The sequence below is a fragment of the Artemia sp. Qi Xiang Cuo genome, chromosome 8 (assembly GCF_049724085.1).
Source record: "Artemia sp. Qi Xiang Cuo chromosome 8, ASM4972408v1, whole genome shotgun sequence".
NCBI lineage: Eukaryota > Metazoa > Arthropoda > Branchiopoda > Anostraca > Artemiidae > Artemia > Artemia sp. Qi Xiang Cuo.
In genome coordinates this window covers 66,466,754-66,484,094 of record NC_142801.1, presented here as the reverse complement: position 1 = coordinate 66,484,094, position 17,341 = coordinate 66,466,754, and the positions used below count along the sequence as shown (strand labels likewise).

At 35.9% G+C, this 17,341-nt stretch overlaps 1 protein-coding gene across 1 annotated transcript in view; it reads left to right on the top strand.

Moving 5' to 3' along the window:
* LOC148949721 (uncharacterized) overlaps nt 1-7,492 on the top strand; it is a 34,533-nt gene extending 27,041 nt beyond the window's left edge. The window contains exons 3-5 of the mRNA XM_089093680.1: nt 4,067-4,597; nt 4,699-6,532; nt 6,596-7,492. Coding sequence (XP_088949806.1) covers nt 4,167-4,597; nt 4,699-6,532; nt 6,596-6,847 — 2,517 coding nt within the window. The 5' untranslated portion in view covers nt 4,067-4,166 and the 3' untranslated portion in view covers nt 6,848-7,492. The remainder of the gene's footprint in view (nt 1-4,066; nt 4,598-4,698; nt 6,533-6,595) is intronic.
* The last annotated feature ends 9,849 nt before the right edge of the window (nt 7,493-17,341 follow it).

The window sequence follows — 17,341 nt, the reverse complement described above, 5'->3', positions numbered from 1 at the left end:
CCTAGATCTCAGAAGCTTATTATGCTATTTTTATTATTATTAAACAGTTTCAATCAAATAAACGAAATATTCAAAGAAAAGGAAGATATTTAACTGTAATATCCTGAAACCTAGATCTCGGAATCTCATTACATTCTTTTCTAGTATTATTAAACAATTTCAATCAAGAAAACGAAAATATTCAAAGATAAAATAATTTAACTGAAATATCCTCTAAAGCTAGATCACGGAAGCTCATTACGCTATTTTCTATTATTATTAAACAATTTCAATCAAATAAACAAAGAAAAAGAAGACATTTTAACTGAAACGCACTGAAGCCTAGATCTCGGAATATCATTATTTTAATTTCTTATCATTTAACAATTTCAATCAAATAAACAAAAATATTTCCAGAAAAAGAAGCCATTTAACTGAAATATACTGGAACTTAGATCACGGGAGGTTATTATTTAATTTTTTATTATTATTAAACTATTTCAATCAAATAAACGAGAATATTCAAAGAAAAGGAAGCCATCAATCTGTTTTGCCTAAATAATCCCCTAAAACGTCTAGTAATTTCTGAAGGTTGCTTTGTTTCGGCAACTATGCACTGACACATTTAAAATTTCCAGAAAACAATTCCCGCGTTAAATATATTCAATCTCTATCAATCCCTCTTAATCCCATTGTATCTTTTTTGAATTTCTGAAAATTATCTAAGATGTCATAATTGCACTATTAAGGCTTCGAAATAATAATTCCACATTTGGACTCGAAGTAATAATTTGTCTCTCACCCTAAAGAAAAGAAGCCTTTTGGTTTCTTAATTCCCCTCATGATACAATAGAATTCTCCGTCCGATTTCCATCATATGCCTATTGTGTAAATCCATGCTAAAATTGGTGTGAGGTCATTTCGTGTCGAAGATTAAGAGGCCTCTCTACTATAGTATACTTGACAATTTCGTTTTTTGAATACATTTAAAATTTGGGTTACTGTGGGCTGTGAAGCGTCCCTTACATTGGAGCTAATACTGCAACCATTATTCACCATATCTACCGATGAAGGATGCTAAAACCAATAGTAAAACTGCAGGATATCTGCAGGACAGTAAAACCGATAGTATCCTGTAGTTTAATATACTCATCACTGATATTTGATGCTGCCGATACTATATTTGTTATACGTCCAAGATTTCGTTTATCTATCAATACATTTTAGATACTCAACTACATTTTCCAATTGCTCAAACCCATGTTTGTTTTTTTAACCAAATTCAGGTACTACCAAGCATAAAATAAAAAGGAAAAAATGAACCAATTTTCGTAGGTATGTTCGGTTATAAATGTTCAGTTGAAACAAACAGAACGAATAGAAAATAAATGTTCGCTAAGTAAAATTGCTATTTTGAGCTTATTCAAGAATGATAATTATAACAATAACTACTTTATTATAAAAACAAAGTTAAGGGAATTTTGTACAAGAACTATTCATAGATCCCACAGGGTCAAAATCGGAACTTTAGTACCCTCTTAGTTTGAATTCAAATACAGTTGAATTACAGTCTCCCATCTTGACAAGCAAGTAAAATAATATTAGTATAGATAGGGCTGGTGTGTCTGCTGTTCCATTTGCTTTTTTTATTCGTAAGCATGGATGATTGCAACAAAATATCGATCGTAATATGTCAAGAGAGCTTATATTTAAGTGAAAATCACAACATTTAACACCTTTTCAAAGTAACATTAGAATTTATTCCACAGCAAAGTAATGTCTCCTGCTATTTTGTGATAATTTAAGGAATTAGTCTCCTGCTAATTCCTTAGATAATTTAAATTTGAAGTAGAGTTACCTACGTCAAAATTATTCTAAAGGGGCTCTAAATTGTGAGAAATACAAATTCCAATATTGACAGTTTCGTTCGCAGGGTATAAAATCCTCAACTGCTTATATGTTAAAAAAAACAAATCCTCAGCACCCTTATATGTTACAACAAATTCTTTCTGCCCCAATGCTGGGTCACATCCTCCAAAAACATTATAATTTAGAAGCAACAAAAAACTTAATGTTACCATCGAAACCCCTACTCGTCGATTATTCTTTTGGTTATTAATCTAAGATTAAACGATTAAGTCGTAATAGAGGATTGAAACGAAATAAGAACCCCACGAGAGGGGGTAGAGAATGAAGCTTTGAACAAATTGAGGTGTAGAAGTATTTATGTGATTTATAGTTATTTATGAAATACAAAATAAACCTAAGAGCCATATTATTCTATAGCTTTTTGAGGACATTTTGAATGTCTTCTCTTGTTTCAGGGTATGGGGGCAGCGCTTCCTTCGGGTGCCCCTCTCTTATGGTCACTATTTAAAAATTTAAAATTCCTTAGATAATTTAAATTTAAAGTAGAGTTACCTACCTCAAAATTATTCTAATCATCTAAAAACAAAGTTAAGGGAATTTCGTGCTAAAAAACATTAATTTTTGTCCAAAGGGGGTCTAAATGGTAAGAAATACAAATTCCAAAATTGACAGTTTCTTTCGTAGGGTATAAAATTCTTAACTGGAGACTTAAAGGTCTATAACGGAAAAACAGGGAAAGTTGCTTTTTTCCATGGTTAATGCGCCTATCCTTGTTCATTTCTTTTGTCTGCCAGGATTAAAAGGATACAAAAATATCGTAAAATGATGTTTAATGCATTATTCAAAAGCTTCTGTATCGACCTAGGTGCCACTTATATAATTGTTCTTATTAACTCCGTCGCAAAGTGCCAAGTGTCACCTAAAATGCTGTTTTTCGGAGCTATTTCTAGAATGGAATGGCTGGGAAGTATAAAAACCCTTTCGATTTAGGTTTACAGCTCCCTCTCTGTTAAAAAACAAAACAAATTATGATAATTAAGATAACTCGAAAGCACTAATGAAAATAGACCGAATGTTCAATATATAAAAACGTTAGTTTCAGGAATCCCACCAATTTTCTTTTACTTTTCCAGGCAAAAATTTTATAAGAGGAAATGTTAAAAATATATTTGGTTTTCAGTATTGTGCTATTCAGGCTATTGTGTCATTTTATTCGCGTTTTAATTCATCGATTTTTATTATTGCTCATTATGTTATTTGGCTCTGATATGATTGTCGACCTTAGATGTATGGCCTATGCATTTGCTCTTTCGAAATTTTAGAATAAAATGATTGTTTGATCAGTTTTCATAGTGACAAATAAGAAAAGGCCATAGAAGGAATGCTGAGTTCCACTAGACCCCTTGTAGTCCTTTAAAGAGGGATGTTAGAACTTTAAGTCTCAAATTAAAGGAGCACCCTTAAATGTTACAACAAATAATTTCTACCCCAATGCTGGGTCACATCCTCCAAAAACATCATAATTTTGAAGCAACAAAAAACTTAATGTTACTATCGAAACCCCTGCTCATTGAGTATTCTTTTGGTTATTAATCTAAGATTAAACGATTAAGTCGTAATAGAGGATTCAAACGAAATAAGAACCCCACGAGAGGGGGCAGAGAATGAAGCTTTGAACAAATTGAAGTGGAGAAGTATTTATGTGATTTATAGTTATTTATAAAATACGAAATAAATCTGAGAGACATATTATTCTATACCTTTTTGAGGACACTTTGAATCTCCTCTTTTGTTTCAGGGTAGGTGGGGCAGTGCTTTCTTTGGGTGCCCCTCTTTGATGGTCCCTATTTAAAAATTGAAAATTCCTTAGATAATTTAAATTTAAGTAGAGTTACCTAAACATCTAATTGTAAACATTTATAAGGGAATTATTTTTATTGTTAGTGATTTTAATCACCTAGTTATTTAACTGATAACAAACAACAATGTATTTTCGAAGACCATACAGCCTTTCTATGACAAACCAATAAGAGTTCCATTAAACTATAGTACCCATTGGAAGAAATCCACTTATTTGAGGGTGAAAAAAATAACAAAAGCTTTGTGGATTTTGGTCACATACACAGCGGCCGGAGTTGTATATTATCGGAGGGAACAACTCACCTACGCAGCCCACCCTCAAACAAGTCATTTTAATCTATAATTTTTTTTTTTTTAGGTGAAATAAAGGAAATATATCTTGATAAGAGAATCCAATTCAAGGGCAGCAGTTTTAATCATCAATACTTCAACAATTGTTGACAAGGAGTAAAGTAGCCATGCTAGACAACCTTGATGTTAACTACAGTTTAATTTACGCGGTTCGTGAAGGAGAACTAGAAAAAGCAAGGGAGCTAATCAGTTCCTTTGGGCTATCTTACTCAAAAGGATGGTCAGAAGGATACGTGCTACTTCGCGATGCTTTAAAACACAATCATATAACAATTGCTAAATTACTTTTAAACTATGGCTGTAAAGTAAATAGTAAAAATGAAAAGCCTATTGAAACGCCACTTCATTTAGCCGCTGATAGTAGTGATACAGAAGTTGTTGAGATGCTTCTAGACAAGGGATCTAGGATTAATGCAAAAAATAAGCTTGGAGAAACTCCACTTCACTGCTCGATAAAAAACAGTGATAAAAATGTAGAAACAACTAAATTACTGCTAAAGCATGGAAGTGATGTAAATGTAGAACAAAATTATGGTGCAAGTCCTCTTCATTTAGCAACTTCTAGAGGATGTTCACAAACTGTTGAATTTCTTTCAAATATGGAGCCTATGTTGACTGCACTAAACTATATACACAATATACACCCCTGCACTACGCTGCTGAAAATGGCAGTATAGAAATTGTTAAGCTGCTTTTAGACCGAGGTGCTAATGTTGATGCTACAGAGCAAAATAGCAAAACCCCTCTTCATATGGCCGTTGCAAAGCAAAACCAAACCGTTGTCAAACTCCTTTTACAGTTTGATGCTAGAGATAAAGATAGCAACACCCCTCTTCATATTGCTCTTGTTAATAAAAATCAAACCATTGTGCAATGTCTTTTACTGTATGGAGCTAAAGTTGACAATCAGGATAAAAATGGCAAAAGTGCACTGCATCTCGCTGTTGAAAAGGAAAGTTTACTAATTATTGAGGATATTTTAAAGTATTGCCCAGATTTGAATAATCAAAGCAACAGAAACTCTCTGCAAATTGCTATCTGTGGTAATCCTTGTATGTCTAGGGCTGTTGAGGCTCTTTTAAAATATGGTTTTATTGTAAACCCCGAAGATACAAATAATACTGAATTGTTGCATGCTGCGGTTGAAAAAGGATATGTAGAGATCGTTAAAGACCTTTTAAAGTATGGTGCTAATGTTAATAAGTTAGTTGGTTGCAGAGGACACACAAAAGGTCTAACACCCTTACATACTGCAGTTAAAAATAAACAAGAAGAAGTGACTAATTTATTGATAAGCAATGAAGCTGATATGAATGCCAAAGATGAAATTGGGAAAACACCAATATTTTATGCTATTGAAAATGCTGATTTAAACCTTACCAAGCTTCTCTTAGCTAATAAAGCAAATTTAAAAGATAGTCCTGAGGTTTTGTTCAGTGCTGTTAAAACAGGATGCATAAAAATCGTTGAAGTTCTTTTAAGATGTGACGCTGACGTTAACGCTAAAGATAAATGTGGGAGAACAGCATTACACTTTATTGCGTTGCAAGATAGACATATATGTAAATTTTGCAACCCCTTAGGTTGGGATTCATTTTCAAATAAATGTGCAACGGCCAAGACTAAGGGTGTTATAGCTAAAATACTACTAAGCAGAGGTGTTATTGTTGACGCTCAAACTATAAAGGGCGAAACAGCTCTTCATTTTGCCATTCAAAACAAACATGGAAAAGTTGTTGAAACTATTTTGGAATATAATGCAAATGTCAACCTAGCCGAAAAAAATGGAGATACGCCTCTAATTCTCTCTGTTCTTATAGGAAATGTAGAAATTTGCACAATGCTTTTGAATAAAGGAGCTGATATAAATGTTAAGAAAAACGGTGGAATTTCTGCACTCCACATTGCAGCTAAAAATCATCACGATAACATCGTAAAACTGTTGCTAAAATATGGTGCTAGAGTTAACTGTAGAGACAATGATGGAAGAACAGCACTTCACTACGCTTGTTATAACGGTTGTATAGAAGCTGTTAAAGAGCTTCTGGAACATGGGTGTGACATTAACATTACGAGTAGATATGGTCTTACAGCTATTGATTACAATGCTGCTGGGATAAGTTCATTTTATAGTAGCGTTAACACCTATGATTCTGATGCTTCTGATTACTTTGATTCTGATCGTGGAAAGTTTTCGGGGGAAATAACTGCTGAACATATTGTTTGCCACATAGTTAAAATGAAAATGGCAAATTTATATGTAAGTGAAAAAAATATACAGTCGATAAAAACCATAAGGTGGACAATTGATTCTGATGATGAATATGAAAGTATGTTTCAGGATGAATGTATGGAAGAACTAGCAAGCATGAAGAGGGAGAATATTGTTAATTCTAATATCTCTTTTTACGACATTTTGGTAAAAGGAACAAGCTCCGTAGCAGCGTACATGAGGAATAACAATGTAATTGAGGTTTATAAAACTGAACAAGGATCAAGCTCCTTAACAGCGTATACGAGGAATAAAAATGTAGAGGTTTATAAAACAGCAGACTATGAAATACAATTTCCAATATATGGTAGTATGCTGAAAAGTCAGTTCAGAAAGGGTATGGAATGGAATAGAATATTTGAAGCAGCCAATAGATGTTTCTATTCTCTCTTTAACGGCTATACTGAGTTACCATATGAATGTGCTGAAAAAGTGTTAGGCTATCTAAGTCATGAAGACTTGAAAAATTTGATAGATGCTTTTGAGCCTCATTGCGTCAGTTTGAGCCACGACTAGCATAAAATTAGAATAAAATTCAATAATCAGTCGAAAGACAACACAAATTTAATCAGAGCAAAACTTACACATGGCTCTCTCTATATGTTAGTTGAGTTTGCAGTTGATTAAGAGGAATGTTAAGATCTGCGAATTGTTGTGCTCTAAGGAATAACTTTTCTTACCAGCCAATAGATGTTTCGATTCTCTCTTTGATGGCTTTACTGAGGTACCATATGCATGTGCTGAAAAAGTATTGAACTATCTAAGTAATGAAGACTTGAAAAATTTAATAGATGCTTTTGTGCCTCATTTTATCAGTTAAAGAGGAAAAGCATAATTAAGTGCTTCAAACAAAGTTATTCTTTCAGAAATTTTAAAGTAATTTATGTGCAAGAGCAATTTCTAGAAGATTACGAGTAACATGTTAAAGGCATAGGGGTATATACCGTGAACTCAGATATGGAAAATATTCAATAAACAATTGGCAAAAAGCTTGGACTTAGAAATTGAAAATCACTTATTAAAAGCGGAAAAGAAAAGATGAGTTGTAAGAACTATGTGTACTGCTATTAATGTTGTTCAAAGTACTTCCCTATATAAATTGTTCTGTAATTTTTCATATATTAAATCGTATAGTAAATTTAAAGATGTTTTGGCTGAAAAAAGAATTTAATAGACAGATCACAGTATGAGACTTAACTATCCAGAAAGGTGAGTAGAACATAAGTAGCACTAGAAAGAAAAGTAACTAATTATTGCTTTTGTGAAACGAAAGGAGGCTATTTTTTGTCAATAAAGCTATCAGGTATCTTAAAAGACAACATATCCACTAGAATAATTCTCTATTTAAAAAAAAAAATGTATTTTGTAAGAGCTAATATAAAACTTGAAAGTAGGTTAAAATAAAATTTTATGACCCGTCAAAAGACAGCACAATTTAGATATGGCTCTTTAAATATGTTAGTTGAAATTACAGTTGATTTAAAGAATCCTGAGGTGTGTTTTAATTTTCTTAAGTTACTATTATGTGTAACTAATACAAGTAAAAAAAAAATTGGCAAAAATTAGTGAAAAGAGCCATTCACAGGGAGGTGGGGAGGCGGTCAAGGTAAGTTACCCGGGGTACTTTAGCTGGGGAGGGGGTTGCCCACAGTCAATATATATTTCACTTTGATTCGGCTGTTTTTTATTTGACTCTAACAAAGTTGCCGCGTTTCACAGTAAATAAGAAGTGCAACAGACTTTTTACACTATAGTATGTAAAAGACTTTCGAATACTTCATACAAACTAAACGGCAATTTCGCAATTTTGTTGGTATAATAATCTAGTTATAACGAATACGTTATATGGTCATAAAATGGCCCATAAGTTAACACCCTATTCAAGTGATGGTAAATCAGCAAACCTTTTTCATTATATTATAGTAAACCGAAGACTGGTAGGATCAATACAAGATACTAGGGCATATAGGAGAGCTGTTATTGATGTTAAAAATAAAGATCACCATCTAGTAGTGTCCCGGTGTAATTTAAACCTGAAATGACAAAAGGGTAAATACTCCAAGGGAAGTTATGATGCTGGTAGATTCCAGGATGAGAATTTGAGAGAAACTTTCCTTGAACGGTTGAACGTTAAACTTAAGAGTATAAAATTTGACAATGTGAATGGTGGTTGGAATAATTTTAGAAAAACAATATGTGAAGTTGCTGATGGTGTCTTAGATTAAAAAGTTAGGACTAGACCAAGGAATAGTAGTGAAAAAGCTTTATGTTTAATAGAGAGGAGAAGGGGCTTGTACAAGAATTATGTGAGTGATAGATTATAAGAAAACAAAAGGAATGTAAAGAAAGTGGAGACAGCATTAAAATATGAATTAAAGAGGTGTGAAGTGGAGGCCACAGATAAAATTCCTGAGCATCATATTAACATAATAGTAACCACTCCTGTCTTCATCATGCACATTAGTTTGACCATTTTAAACCGATTCATTATGTCGTTGCCATACACTTTGCACAGTTGCCGATGAATTTCTATTGGTGTTTGCTAACAAAAACGTATAACGAACCACACTTTATAACTGTCGGGATTTAAAATTGCAGTACACATTTTAAATTAGAATATTGGGAAAACGGAAAGCACCGAGATATTCTCGTTGTCATGGCTGGATGCCAACTGAAGCTACGAGCACGTGCACACCAAAGCATACGGGATCGCCATGCGCCTAGCAGTGTCAGACGGAATCATTTCCTAGATATATATATATATATATATATATATATATATATATATATATATATATATATATATATATATATATATATATCCGGGCAGGTGTTTGCTTGTCCCAGTGCCTATCTTTATCTGTTTGTATGTCTGAATCTATATATTTGTATGCATTTTGTCTCTCTCACTCTCTTTACCTGTGTGTCTAGGCGGGTGTATGCTCGTCCCAGTGCCTGTCTTTGTCGATTTGCATGTCTGAATTTATGTGGTTTTATCTGTTCTTGTCTCTCTCACTCTCTAGGCCTGTGTGTTTCTGGAAGGGTCTTTGCTTGTCCCTGTGCCTATCTTTGTCGGGTTGTATTTCTGAATCTGTATGTTTTTATGTTTCTCACTCCTTTTGCCTGTGTCTGGGTGGTTGTTTGTTTTTCCAGTGCCTGTCTATGTTGGTTCTTATGTCTGTATTTATGTGTTTGTATGCGTTTTTGTCTCTTTCATTCTATTAGCCTGTGTATCTGGTCAGGTGTTTTCTTTTTCCAGTGTGTGGCTCACTCTCTTTGCCTTGGTATCTTGATGGGTGTTTGCTTGTCTCAGGGCCTGTCTTTGTTGGTTTGTATGTCTGAATTTATGTGTTTTAACTAGCCCCCCTCCCTCCTACGCCCTTCTTTTCCCAAATGTAACCGATAGAAAGTTTGAGAAAGACACTTTATTAAAAGTAGTTCAAAGATCATATAAAAACTCCGGTAACGACACAAGCCCTCCAGGGGCTGGTTATATAGGGTATGATCTGGGGGCAAATATGGTTCTTTTGGACGGAATTCTCCTATAAAATTCAGAGAGGGCTCATTTGACTGGAAATTGAAAGTTCTAGTTCACTTTTTTAAGAGTTCAAAAAGATCGGAGGGTAACCAGCCCCGCACGCCATTTTTTTCTCAAATGCATTTGATAAAAATTTTGAGATTACAATTTTGTTAAAAATAGTTCAAGAATCATACAATAAAAAGTCCAGTGTCTACACATCCCCCAGGGCCCAAGGGTAGGCGTTTTAAGTTATGTCCTGTGTACGTATATGGTATACGTGTAGGTGATTTAAGTAACTCCCTTCCTTATGGAAGGGAGGCTCGTATAAACTTCAAAGAGGGCTCATTTGATTGGAAATTGAAAGTTCTAGTTCACCTTTTAAGAGTCAAAAGAGGTCGGAGGGCAACTATCTTCCCCCCTCCACGTCCTCTTTTTCCTAAAACCCATACGATAAGAACTTTGAGATAACCATTTGTTTAATAGTTCAAAGATCATATAATGGAAACTCCAGGTTCGACACAACCCCCCAGAGCCCTGTAAGTTATGCCCTGGGGAAATATATGGTTCTTATAGAAGACATACCCGTACAAACTTCAGAGAGAGCTCATTTGATTAAAAATTGAAGGTTCTAGTTCGGTTTTTAAGATTAAAAAGAGATTGGAGGGCAACTAGCCCCTTTCCCACACCCGTTTTTCCCCAAATACCTCCAATTAAATTTTTAGCTAGCCATTTTTCTAAAAATAGTTCAAAAGACGAGATAACAAAAACTCAAATGTCGAAAAAAAAAAACAGGGTACGAGGGCTGGCGTTGTAAATTACGTTCTGGGGGCATACAGGGTTCTTATAAATGGGATTCTCGTATAAGCCTTAGAGAGGGTTCAATTGATTGAAATTCGAAAACTACCCCCTCCCCACCCCTGTGCCCTTTATTTCAAACCGATCCAAACCGATCGAAAAGAAAAGCTTTCATGTCGATAAAACCCCTCATGGTCTAGGGGCAGGCGTTCCAAGCTATGCTCTGAGGGCTTGCATGGCTCCTATGAAAGGATGCCCATATAAAGTTCATAGAGGGCCCATTTGATTGAAAATTTAAAGTTATAGCTCATTTTTTAAGAGTCAAGATATCAGAGGGCAATAAGCCCCTCCCCTCTGCCTCTTTTCACCAGATCTATCTGCTACAAAACTTGTCCTTACACAACTAGGGCAACTAGTCCCCCCTACACACACCCTTTTTTCCAATCTCATCCGATAAAAATTTTCAGATAGCCATTACCTTAAAAATAGTTCAAAGGTCAGATAATGAAAACTCGTGTATTAATACAACCCCCCTTGACCCAGGGCAGGCGCTGTAAGGAATGCTCAGGGGTATATATGGTTCATATTGAAGGATTGATTGCATAAACTTGGTCGTAGAAATTGAAAGTTCTTTTTCACTTTTTAAGAATCAAAAGAGATCGGAGGGCAACTAGCCCTAGTCCTCTATACTCTATTTTCCTTAAACCCATTCGATAAGAAATTTGAGAGAGTCATTTTTTTCAAATTGGTTTGAAGATCATACTACAAAACTTCGGGGTCGACACAATCCTTCAGGGCCCAGAGTAGGCGTTGTAAGTTATGCCTGGGGGGCATATATAGTTGTTAAGGAAGTGTTCAGAAAAGGCTCACTTGATTGGAAAATGAAAGTTCTAGTTCAGTTTTTAAGAGTCAAAACGATCAGAGGGCAACAACCCCATCCCTTCAAGCCCCTTTTCCCTGAAAAGCATCCGATAAAAATTTTGAGATAGCAATATTGTTAAAAATAGTTCAAGGGTCAGATAAAAAAAATTCGATATCGATACAACCCCCAGGGCACAGGACCAGGCGTTATAAACCTCAAAGGGGGCTTATCTGATTAGAAATTGAAAGTTATAGTTCCCTTTTAAAGAGTCAAAAGATATCGGAGAGCAACTTGCCCCCCCCCCCCACTCCACAATTTTTTCCTCAAACCCATCCGATAAGAACTTTGAGATAACTTTTTTCAAAAAGTTCAAGAATCATATAGTGAAAACTCCGGGGTCGACACATCCCCCCAGGGGCTGAGGGCAGGGATTTTAAGTTATACCCTAGGGGAATATATAGTTTTTGTGGAAGAGATTTACGTAAAAACTTCAGAGAAGGTTCATTTGATTGGAAATTGAAAGTTCTAGTTTAGTTTTTGAGAGTCAAAAGAGATTGGAGAGCAACTAGCCCCATCCACGCTCCTTTCTTCCCAACTGTATCCGAGAAAAATTTTGAGATGACCATTTTATTAGACAGTTCCAAAAACAGATAACAAAAACTTAGGTGTCAACACAACCCTCAGGGTCCGGGGCAGGCGTTGTAAGGCATGCTCTGGGGGCATATATGGTTCTTATGAAAGGGATGCTCGTATAAACTTCAGAGATGGCTCATTTTATGGTAAATGGAATTCACTTATTAAGAGTCAAAAGAGATCCGAGGGCAACTACCCTCCTCCCCTACGCCTCTTTTCAAATCCCCTCCGATGACAATTTTGAGCCATTATGTTAAAAACAGTTCAAACGTCAGATAAGGAAAACTCCTGTGTCGACACAACACCCCTGGGCCCTGGGCAGGCACTATAATGAATGCTCTGGGGGCATATATGGTTCTTATGGAAGGGATGCTCTTATCAACTTCCGAGAGGGCTCATTTGATTCGAAATTTAAAGTTTTCATTCACCTTTTATGAGTTAAAAGATGTAGGAGGGAGACTAGCCTCCCTCCATCTCCACGCCGTATATTTCTCAAACCCATCCTATAAAAACTCCGAGAGAGCCACGTTTTTTAAAAATGGTTCAAAGATCATATAACATATCCAGGGTTGACGCAATCCTTAAAGGGCTCAGGTAGGCGTTGTAAATTATGCCTACAGAGGCGTTGTAACTTATGCCTACAGTATAAACTACAGAGAGGGCTAATTTGATTGAAAATTAAAAGTTTTGGTTCAATTTTTAAGAGTCAAACGAGATCAAAGAGCAACTATTTCCCCCCTCCCTCCATGGTTAACTTCTCCCAAATACATCCGATAAAAGTTTTGAAATAGCCATTTGGTTAGAAATAGTTCAAAGGTCAGATAAAAAGCTCCTTTGTCAACACAACCCCCCAGGGCAAGAGAGCAGTTGTTGCAAGTTATGCCCTGGGGAAATATACGGTTCTTATGCTTGTCCCAGTGCCTGTCTTTGTTGGTTTGCATGTCTGAATTTATGTGTCTTAACTAGCCCCCCTCCCTCCTACGCCCTTCTTTTCCCAAATGTAACCGATAGAAAGTTTGAGAAAGACACTTTATTAAAAGTAGTTCAAAGATCATATAAAAACTCCGGTAACGACACAAGCCCTCCAGGGGCTGGTTATATAGAGTATGATCTGGGGGCAAATATGGTTCTTTTGGACGGAATTCTATAAAATTCAGAGAGGGCTCATTTGACTGGAAATTGAAAGTTCTAGTTCACCTTTTTAAGAGTTCAAAAAGATCGGAGGGTAACCAGCCCCGCACGCCATTTTTTTCTCAAATGCATTTGATAAAAATTTTGAGATTACAATTTTGTTAAAAATAGTTCAAGAATCATACAATAAAAAGTCCAGTGTCTACACATCCCCCAGGGCCCAAGGGTAGGCGTTTTAAGTTATGTCCTGGGAACGTATATGGTATACGTGTAGGGGATTTAAGTAACTCCCTTCCTTATGGAAGGGAGTTAATGAAAACTCGTGTATTAACACAACCCCCCTGGGCCCAGGGCAGGTGCTGTAAGGAATGCTCAGGGGTATATATGGTTCATATTGAAGGATTGCTCGCATAAACTTGGTCGTAGAAATTGAAAGTTCTTTTTCACTTTTTAAGAATCAAAAGAGATCGGAGGGCAACTAGCCCTAGTCCTCTATACTCTATTTTCCTTAAACCCATTCGATAAGAAATTTGAGAGAGTCATTTTTTTTCAAATTGGTTTGAAGATCATACTACAAAACTTCGGGGTCGACACAATCCTTCAGGGCCCAGAGTAGGCGTTGTAAGTTATGCCTGGGGGGCATATATAGTTGTTAAGGAAGTGTTCAGAAAAGGCTCACTTGATTGGAAAATGAAAGTTCTAGTTCAGTTTTTAAGAGTCAAAACGATCAGAGGGCAACAACCCCATCCCTTCAAGCCCCTTTTCCCTGAAAAGCATCCGATAAAAATTTTGAGATAGCAATATTGTTAAAAATAGTTCAAGGGTCAGATAAAAAAAATTCGATATCGATACAACCCCCAGGGCACAGGACCAGGCGTTATAAACCTCAAAGAGGGCTCATCTGATTATAAATTGAAAGTTATAGTTCCCTTTTAAAGAGTCAAAAGATATCGGAGGGCAACTTGCCCCCCCCCCCTCCACAATTTTTTCCTCAAACCCATCCGATAAGAACTTTGAGATAACTTTCACTTGACGAAAATCACTTGACTATTAAAAAGGGCACTAATCATTTCAATTTCCAATCGATTGAGCTCTTTTCGAAGTTTCTAAGACAATAAATGACCATGTCAAAATTTCTACCAAATGCATGTCGGGAAAATACGAGGTGTGGGGTATCTACCCTCTGATCACTCTGAGTCTTAAAAATGGCTCTAGAACTTCTGATTACCAATCTATTGAGCCCCCTCAAAAATATATACGACCGTCATTTCTATATATCTCATATGCCTCAACGGGCATAACTTACAATCATTACCCTGAGGACTCTTTGTGTGGGAGGGGAGGGGGATGGGTGTTTGTCATCCTCAAAGATATTATTTCCGGACTTATCAACTACGTTGAATAAAATGGCAATTTTAAAGTTTTGATTGGATGTGTTTGGGGAACTGGTGGGCTTTGGAGGGGGTATAGTTGCCCTACAATCACTTGACTATTAAAAAGGGCACTAATCCTTTCACTTTCCAATCTAATGAGCTTTTTTCGAATTTTTTATGACAACAAATGGTCATCTCAAAATTTCTATCAGATGCATTTCAGGAAATTAGGTGGTGAAGGATGGGGGGAATCCACCGAGGGCACTAGAACATCTGAGTTTCAATCAAATGAGCTCACTCTGGAGTTTTACGATTACCCTTTCCATATGTACCTCATATGTCCCCTTGGTATAACTTTCAATCCTTGCTCTTAGGGTGAGGGGGGGGGGGGGGGGTCATTCTCTCAAATATAGCTTCCGCACCTTTTAACTAAATTCAAGAAAATGGCCATCTCAAAGTTTTAATTGCGTGTGTTTGGGGAAATGGTGGGCGTGGGAGGGAGGTTAGCTGCCCTCCAATCAGTTTTGACTATTAAAAAGGGTACTAGCCTTTTCAATGTCCGATCGAATGAGCTCTTTTCAGACTAGAACTGTGCACTAGAACTTTTGATTACCAATCCAATGAGCCCTCTCCGACGTTTATACGATCGCCCTTTCAAAAGATACCTTAAATGCCCCCAGGGGATAATTTACAACCCATGCTCAGAGGGCTGTGGGGGATTATCATCCTCAAAGCCATAATTTCTGGACCTTTCAACTACGTTGAACAAAATAGCTATCTAAAAATTTTGATTGGATGTGTTTGGGGAAGTGGTGGGCGTGGGAGGAGTGTCAGTTCCCCTCCAATCACTTTCGGTTATTAAACAGGGCACTAGCCCCTTCAATTTAAAATTGAATGAACCCTTTTTAAATTTTTTATGACAATCCTTCGATATGAAGTACCCTGGTCTAAACAAATAAATAATATATTGTGCCCACATCGCTCTACATTGGCAGCTTTATTGTTCTGCCTATGATTATGGAAGTTTACCTATGTTAGTAAGTTCTGATTTTCTTGTTACGGGTCTTACGTTTATGTTCCTTCACATCAAAAATCTTCCCTTCACACTGCAACGTTAATTTTCTATAGAATAATGCACCTTCAGCGTACAAAACCATCACAATCATAATTCGCAAAAGGTTTCAATTCCACAACATGGCACAAATAACCAGTGACAGTGAAGATGATTTGGTACTCGCTGCTGTAGCTATCCTTGAAGAATCTAATCAACAAGTAAAGTATGTTGTCCTATTTATTTAAGTTTTCTGTAAATATTCAACATAATTCAGGTCTTCCCTAATTCAATAATTGTTTAGGGGGAAGTTTCATTTTGAACCCTAAAAGGTGAACCATTCCATATTAACCAAAAGTTTAAAAGAATGTTTTTAAAAAAAACTGTATGTTGAGAAAAGTTGCCATTTGCAGCTGCAAAATTCCTGCAACTATTTTTTAGAAACAGGATATTAAATTTCTGGTTACTATGGGCTGTTTTGAGCCCTTTTAGCCAGTGGACAGCATTTACCCCCTCCCCCGAAAAATTTTCTTTCATTAAGCACCCTGCCCCCCCCCTACTGCTGGTTTCTCGAAAATCACTTTTGACTTAAAATAAAAGGACTGGAACTTTCAATTTCTGATCTAATGATCATCCTCTGCATTAAGTTGAGGTGTGGAGCGGGAAGGGGTAGTCCCCACCTATACTGAATAAATTCTGCTCATTTTGGGGTTTAATGTTACCCCAAAATGAGCAGAATAAATAAATTCTGAATGAATTCTGCTCATTTTGGGGTTTAATGTTACTCAATACTTTCATAATAGCAGAGTAGACTAGAAATATTCCATGAAAGCATAAAGGGAGTAGATAACAATATCACATTTTTATGCGTTTTTTAAGGTTTCTTTTGTACCCATCCCCCAAGAAAAATATTAATTACAGCTTTGGGGGAAATACAACTACAACAAGTTCTACCTTCACCTTCCCTTAGAACTAATTCTATATTTATCTGATATATCTCCTCCCAAACGAGGGAGGGAGGTATCTCCCTCCCTCCCAAACTACAAAAAATCAGATAAACACATTGTAGATATTTAAGTGGCCTTTGAAGTTATGTAATTTGTCAATTGATTACATATAGTATTCGTTATTGGAAAACAGAGGTATATTTTGGGCGGCGTTTTCGGCAGGACAGGGGGGGGGGGTGTGATCGTCAGGGTGAGTTTTCAATGAGGAGTAGATTTTTGGGAATAAATTACTTTCAACAAGGATTATTTTCTGGGGGGTAAACGCCTAGAACTTTTTTAGGCATGTAAGTGGTTGAAATATAATTTTCCCCACAAGCAATTACTGGATTAGGAAAGAGTATAAAAAAGGGCATCTACTCATATATCCTAACATTCATCCTAACTAATGTTGTAAACTTAAATAATTTCCTGCTGCTTTTCCATTTACGAAAAAACAAGCAAGAAAAAATGGGTTTTAATTTTAATAAAGCAGTGAAACAGAAATGAATAAAAAGAAATCAATACTTTAATTAAAAAAATATTGCGAATATTTCGGCCCCATGAAAAAACGAAAAAAAAATATTTTAAGAAAAATAACACACATAAAAAAAGAACAACTAAACACAGGAAGAAAAAAATATTTTAAGGTAAATAAATAA